The sequence below is a fragment of the Cricetulus griseus genome, chromosome 6 (genome assembly GCF_003668045.3).
Source record: "Cricetulus griseus strain 17A/GY chromosome 6, alternate assembly CriGri-PICRH-1.0, whole genome shotgun sequence".
In the NCBI taxonomy this organism is placed as follows: Eukaryota; Metazoa; Chordata; class Mammalia; order Rodentia; family Cricetidae; genus Cricetulus; species Cricetulus griseus.
Window position 1 is genome coordinate 89,947,321 of NC_048599.1, and position 7,002 is coordinate 89,954,322.

General features: G+C 37.0%; 1 protein-coding gene across 1 annotated transcript; it reads left to right on the top strand.

Annotated features, from left to right (window-relative positions):
* The first annotated feature begins 1,324 nt into the window (after positions 1 to 1,324).
* LOC100755477 (olfactory receptor 9G4) lies at positions 1,325 to 2,278 on the top strand. The gene has a single exon (XM_027422631.2). The coding sequence runs from the start codon at positions 1,340 to 1,342 to the stop codon at positions 2,276 to 2,278; it is 939 nt and encodes a 312-aa protein (XP_027278432.2). The 5' UTR covers positions 1,325 to 1,339.
* The last annotated feature ends 4,724 nt before the right edge of the window (positions 2,279 to 7,002 follow it).

Sequence of the window (7,002 nt, forward strand, 5' to 3'; positions counted from 1 at the left end):
ATTAAATATAACAATATCATCATCAAGCATTCATGTTTTCTTCTCATTTTATTTAGGTTTCTATTAGGGTTGCGTGTGGGGGGAGGGGTGAAGCGTGGGTGTCAGAGGGCAACTTGGAAAAGAATCATGTCTCTCCTCCTACCATGTGGGTCCTGAGGACCAAACTCAGGTTGTCAGTCTTGGCTGCAAGATCTTTCATCTAATGAGTCATCTCACTAGCCCCATTAATCACTCTTTGATGGGAGAATGTTCAAATTTTTTCTAGTGTTTGAAACAGTCATTACAGTTGTCTGTAGTCTATAACACAGTAGAATACTGATTTTTTTTTATATTTCTAAGTCTCAGCTAGTTCCTTAGCACACACTCTTGGGTAAGCTAATTCAAGACTTAAATATCTATTTTGTTGATGACAAGGCTGTGTGGCTGGTTATTTACATTCTACACACTTGGGTTTTATCAATTACATCATGAAGTATGAAATACCACTTGAGCTATGCATAAATGATTCGAATTATGTAAATGAAATTAGTCATAGAGTTCAATGTAGAATCTGCTGTATGATCCATATATGTGTGTTCTTTCAGTTTGTTACATTAACAGAAGGAATAAAGTATATGAATGCTTAATTCTTTGTTTGGTTTTGTTTCTTGAGACAGGGTTTCCCTGTGTAGCTTTGGAGCCTGTCTGGGAACTAGCTCTTGTAGACAGGGTTGGTCTTGAACTCACAGAAATCTGCCTATCTCTGCTTCCCAAGTGCTGGGATTAAAGGTGTGCACCATCACCACCTGGCTATGAATGTTTAATTCTTGACACATGAGATATTCTCAGTTAATGATGGAAGGATACTAAATTTGTGTGTGTGTGTGTGTGTGTGTGTGTGTGTGTGTGTATGTGTGTGTGTGTGTATGAATTTTCTGTTGAAGATACTATGAAAGCTTAAGATTAACCTGAATTTAGGATCTTCTTGTCTCAGCCATGTGTATGTGGTAAGTGACATCATGTCCAGTTCACCGTACTTCAATTTTATCTGACCAAACTATGTTCAGAGCATTTTCATGTGTATATTCTTTATATAAATGATACCAGTTGTTTATTGCAATTCTGTAAGCTATTTCTCTTATCCGTTTCATGCCCTACATTAAAGCTACTATATGTAATTTGCCTAATTTTAAATTCATTCATACCACAATTGAGGTGATATTTCAAAGTCACAAACTAAAGTTCTATAATTCAATATAGTAAATAATATCTATTACACTTCCTAGTAATTTCTGAACTACCTGATATGTTTTCTATCATGATTTACTGTTTATTGATATCCAGATTCTCCTCTGTGATCATGGAGGTCGACAATCGAACCATCCTGACTGAATTCATCCTGGTGGGCTTCTCAGCAAACCCCCGTTGGCAGCTGATTTTATTTGGAATATTTCTAACAATCTACTTGTTGACACTGTCAGGGAACATGATGCTGGTTGTCTTAATTCGTATTGATTCTAGACTACATACACCTATGTACTTTTTCATCGGCAATCTGTCATTTTTGGATTTCTGGTATACTTCTGTATATACTCCCAAAATATTGGCCACTTGTATCTCAGAAGACAAGCGCATTTCCTTGGCTGGATGTGGGGCTCAGCTGTTCTTCTCCTGTGTTGTAGCCTACACTGAGTGCTACCTTCTGGCAGCCATGGCCTATGACAGACATGCAGCAATTTGTAGCCCATTGCTCTATTCAAGCATCATGTCCACATCTCTCTGTACTGGGCTAGTAGCTGGCTGTTACATAGGAGGATTTTTGAATGCCATAGCCCATACTGCTAACACCTTCCGACTAACTTTCTGTGGTAAAAATATTATTGATCACTTTTTCTGTGATGCACCACCATTGGTAAAAATGTCCTGTACAGATACACATGTCTATGAAAAGGTCCTCCTGGGGGTGGTGGGCTTCACCGTGCTCTCCAGCATTCTTGCCATCCTCATTTCCTATTTCAACATCCTCCTTGCTATCTTGAGAATCCGTTCAGCCTCAGGAAGACGAAAGGCATTCTCCACCTGTGCATCTCACCTGGTCTCTGTCATGTTATTCTATGGCTCCTTGCTCTTCATGTATTCAAGGCCTAGTTCAACCTACTCTCTAGAAAAGGACAAAGTGGCTGCCCTATTCTACACTGTAGTCAACCCATTGCTCAACCCTCTCATCTATAGCCTGAGAAACAAAGATGTCAAAGATGCATTCAGGAAAGCAACACAGACAATAAGACCACAAACATGAAGGTAATTCCTCTTTGCTAGGTGCTGTTAATACATTCTTCCCGTAATTCAGTTTCTAATGTGCTCACACATTTATGCATTTCACTTAAATTCAACAAGTGATCCTCTAAACAATGAAATGTTAAGCAAATGACTTTTACTTATTATCATTTTCATACTGTGTATAATATAATTCATTTAATACTTATAGTTTATAATAGTGCTCTTTAATATTATATGTCTTAATTTTCATAAAATTCATCTAGTTGGTTAATTCTGAAATTATTTAAGAAAAAAGAAATTACAATTTCAAAGGATATGGAATAATTTTAAGTTTGTCAAGCTATTATTGCTCCCTGAGAACAAGGTTCAGACTGCTGAGATTCTTGGGTGTGTAGGCATGATTGTAGGATTTTACTTTAGTACAGTGCTACCTCCAATCAGTTTCTTAATAAAGCATAAATGGAGTATGTAGAAGCACTCTTTGTAAACTACATATCTTTTATATCAATGTAGCATTAGACAAAGAATGTAAAAGTTGTGAAGATTATGAGATGTTGCTAAAAATAAACCCTTTGCAAGTCTATGAGAAAACATAGGTTCTTCTAGGTGTGTAGTACTTGACAGGTAGAGTAGGTACTTGACAGGACCCCATCTCAGGTCACATATTAAAGTGGCTCAATTAGGTGAGGAGAACAACTTTAAGAAGAAGAAGAAAAAAAAAACAAGGTCATTCTGCTTGCTTGTATCTGTCCAGATCCATCAAATGCCTGTTTGTCTCTTAGGGACAAGCTAGGGAATTATAAGCACATTTCCAGCCCTAACAAAGCTGTTTATGTTGCTACTGGAAACCCTGGAGGATCAAATAGTTGGTACCCCTGTCTCTGAGCCAACTGCCTTACAGGTTCATATGAACTTAAAGTTATAATCCTCTAGTGGATGGATACCACAGGGTAGAAAACCTCTGCCTTAAGGACCTGCTATAACCCCCTTATTATCTAAGTTCCATTAATAAATGCAGTAGATCAATCAACATGCTCTCTAGGGATTTACTTTCTTGGAATCCCAACAGATGGTGTTTTAGGAAAGTGTGGAGCAATAACTTGAAGCAAATCCACTGCTTTCTCTTCAAGTCAATTCTACATATATGTTTAGATAAATGAAACAATGCTCTAGGTACAACACTAGTATTATTCTAACAGGCAATTAAAAAAACTATAATTCAAATTTTAGTACACAACAGGGTTAGTTATTAAGTTTCTAAATCATAGGTTAAAGAAGGGGTTTCTTTATCAGAGATTAAGTTTTATTATTACAATTGATAAAAATGTGAACATTTATATATTCAGTAAAATTTAAATATATCCAATAGTGGCAGGCAGTACATCAGGTGATCTAGCTCCCAGATCCTCAACTTTTTTTTTTGTCTCCGATTGTTCTGTCATGCATAAGTGTCATCTTCCCTCCCCTAAAACTACTTTTAACATTGCACATTTATAGTTCAAAGAGAAATCCTTACCAAGACAGAACTATTAAAACTTGCAGATTGTTATATATATATATATATATATATATATATATGTGTGTGTGTGTGTGTGTGTGTGTGTGTGTGTGTATTGTCATATATATATACATATATATATTAATAATTCATAATATGTTTCCTTCACATATCTACAATACCTATTGTGCAAGGACAAGAATCAGATCAGTACTAGGAGAGAGAATAAACTAAGCATCAATCTGATAAGAAAGTATTATAGGTTTTCCTATTTCACATCCAATTAAAATTTTGTGTTTTAAAACTGCATTAATAATACAAATTGATAGTCAAAAGTAGATTTCAGTCCAATTACTCAACAACTAATACAAAGCAAGTGAGAGAAAAGTACATTGTGTACAATTATGTACATACATGGAGACACAAAAATGAAATTCTTAACATATTAAAAAACAAAGCTGTTACACTCTTAAAGAAAACATGTATGCTAATAAACATTTTCTGTTGAGTTTCAAATAATGGAAATTTTATCTCTAGATTTTCAGTTCCTTAACCATGCCCTTAAGTAGTTTGTTATCACTTGGTCTTGGATTGCAAAGCATGTGACAACTTAGACATCAAAATGAGATAACCTAAAGAATTTTCTCAGAGCTTCCTCCACATCTTTACTCTTCAGACTGTAGACCATGGGGCTCAACATAGGGGATGGAACAGTATAAAAGGTAAACACCATTTTGTCCCTCTCCAGGGATGGCTGGAACTTCTGCAATAGTACATGTAGAGAATAAAGCCATAGTACAAAGTCACAGAGATGAGGTGCATCTTATGACTTCTGCAGGCTTCTAATGCCATCCCTCCCACCCTGCTCAGCTTGGCCTCCTATCTGTTTGTTATTGTTGCCATTGGAGGATCCAATTCACTCAGGCCCAGCTCAAGACTTTCTCAACATGCTTCTTGCACCTCAAGGCACCAAAAGGCAAAGAGAGAACATGCAAATTAACGAAATCAGAAATGAAAAGGGGGGCATAACAACGGATACTGGGGAATCCAGAGAATATTCAGGTCATAATTTGAAATCCAGTACTCCACAAAATTGGAAAATTTAAAGGAAATGGACAATTTTCTAGAAAGATTTCACTAGCAAAATAGAATCAAGAACAGATCAGCAACTTAAACAGACCTATAACCTCTAAGGAAATAGAAGCAGTCATCAGAAGTCTCCCAACCAAAAAAAGCCCAGGGCCAGATGGCTTCAGTGCAGAATTCTACCAGAAATCCAAATAAGAGCCAATATCAATACTCCTAAAATTGTTCCACACAATAGAAGCAGAAAGTTCATTGCCAAACTCTTTTTACAAGGCTATAATTACCTTGGTACCCAAGCCACACAAAGACACAACAAAGAAAGAGAATTACAGACCAATAGCCCTCATGAACATTGATGCAAAAAATATTCAATAAAATACTGGCAAACTGAATCCAAGAACATATCATAAAAAATCATCCACTGTCGCGTCCACCCTTGACCAGCAAGAACGACGCAACACCGAGGAATCTTCTTTAACACAGTTTAATCGGAACTTGATTTACAGTGAATGGCGGCCCCGGGCAGAGGAAAACGGGGCCTCATATAGTCTACATCTACCAATCACCTAACCCTACGTGGTGCGTCAGGATAGGTTGTCTCCATGCAGAATTAAGAGGATACATGACCTTTACCAAATTAGGAGTTGTTTACCACAGAGAGCACTTGCAGTCGGGCTGGCGGAGGGAGGAAACCGGCGCCATCTTTTGGGCGCGGTACTTTACAGCTCCCAACAATCCACCATGATCAAGTAGGCTTCACCCCCAGGATGCTGGGTTGGTCCAACATTCAAAAATCTATCAATGTAGTCCACCATATAAACCAACTGAAGAAGAAAAACCACATGATCATCTCACTAGATACTGAAAAAGCCTTTGACAAAATCCAAAACCCCTTCATGATAAAGGGCCTGGAGAGACCAGGAATAACAGGAACATACCTAAAAATAATAAAAACAATATACAGTAAGCCAACAGCCAACATCAAACTGAATGAAGAGAAACTCAAGGCTATTCTCTAAAATCAGGAACAAGACAAGGCTGTCCACTCTCTCCATATCTCTTTAATATTGTCCTTGAAGTTCTACTAGAGCTATAAGACAACCAAAGGAGATCAAGAGGATACAAATTAGAAAGGAAGAAGTCAAACTTTCACTGTTTGCAGACAATATGGATAGTCTACATAAGTGAACCGAAAAACTCTACCAGCGAACTCCTAAAGCTGATAAACACATTCAGCAAAGTAGCAGGATACAAGATTAACTCAAAAATTCAGTAGTCCTACTATAAATGGATGATAAATGTTCTGAGAAAGAAATCAGAGAAACATCACCTTTTAAAATTGCCACAAACAACACAAAATACCTTGGGGTAATGGTAACCAAAAAAGTGAAAGTCCTCTATCATAAGAATTTTGAGTCTTTAAATAAATAAATTAAAGAAGATAACAGAAAATGGAAGGATCCCCCATGTTCTTGGATAGGTAGTATCAACATAGTAAAAATGGCATTATTGCCAAAAGCAATATATAGATTCAGTTGTAGATTGAATCCACACAATTCTTCACAGACCTTGAAAAAAATTTCTCAACTTTATATGGAAAAACAAAAGACCCAAGATAGCCAAAACAACCCTGTACAATAAAGAAACATCCAGAGACATCACCATCCCTGACTTTAAGCTCTATTATAGAGCCATAGTCCTGAAAACAGTTTGGCATTAGCACAAAAATAGACAGGTTGACCAATGGAATCGAATTGAAAACCCTGATATTAACCTGCACACCTATGAAAACCTGATTTTTGACAAAGAAGCTAAAGTTATACAATGGAATCAAGAAAGCATCTTCAACAAATGATGCTGGCATAACTGGATGCTGGCATGTAGAAGACTGCAGATAGATCCATCTCTATCACCATGCACAAAACATAAGTCCAAATGGATGGAAGACCTCAACATAAACCCAGCCAAGCTAAACTTATTAGAAGAGAAATTAGCAAATACCCTTGAACAAATTGGTATAGGAGACTGCTTCCTGAACATAGCACCAGTAGCACAGACACTGAAATCAGCAATTAATAAATGGGACCTCCTGAAACTGAAAAGCTTCTGTAAGGCAAAGGACACAGTCAACAAGACAAAACGACAGTCCACAAATTGGG

Excerpts from the sequence above, each read along its gene's own strand:
- LOC100755477 (XM_027422631.2), top strand. The coding sequence starts at position 1,340 with ATGGAGGTCGACAATCGAACCATCCTGACTGAATTCATCCTGGTGGGC.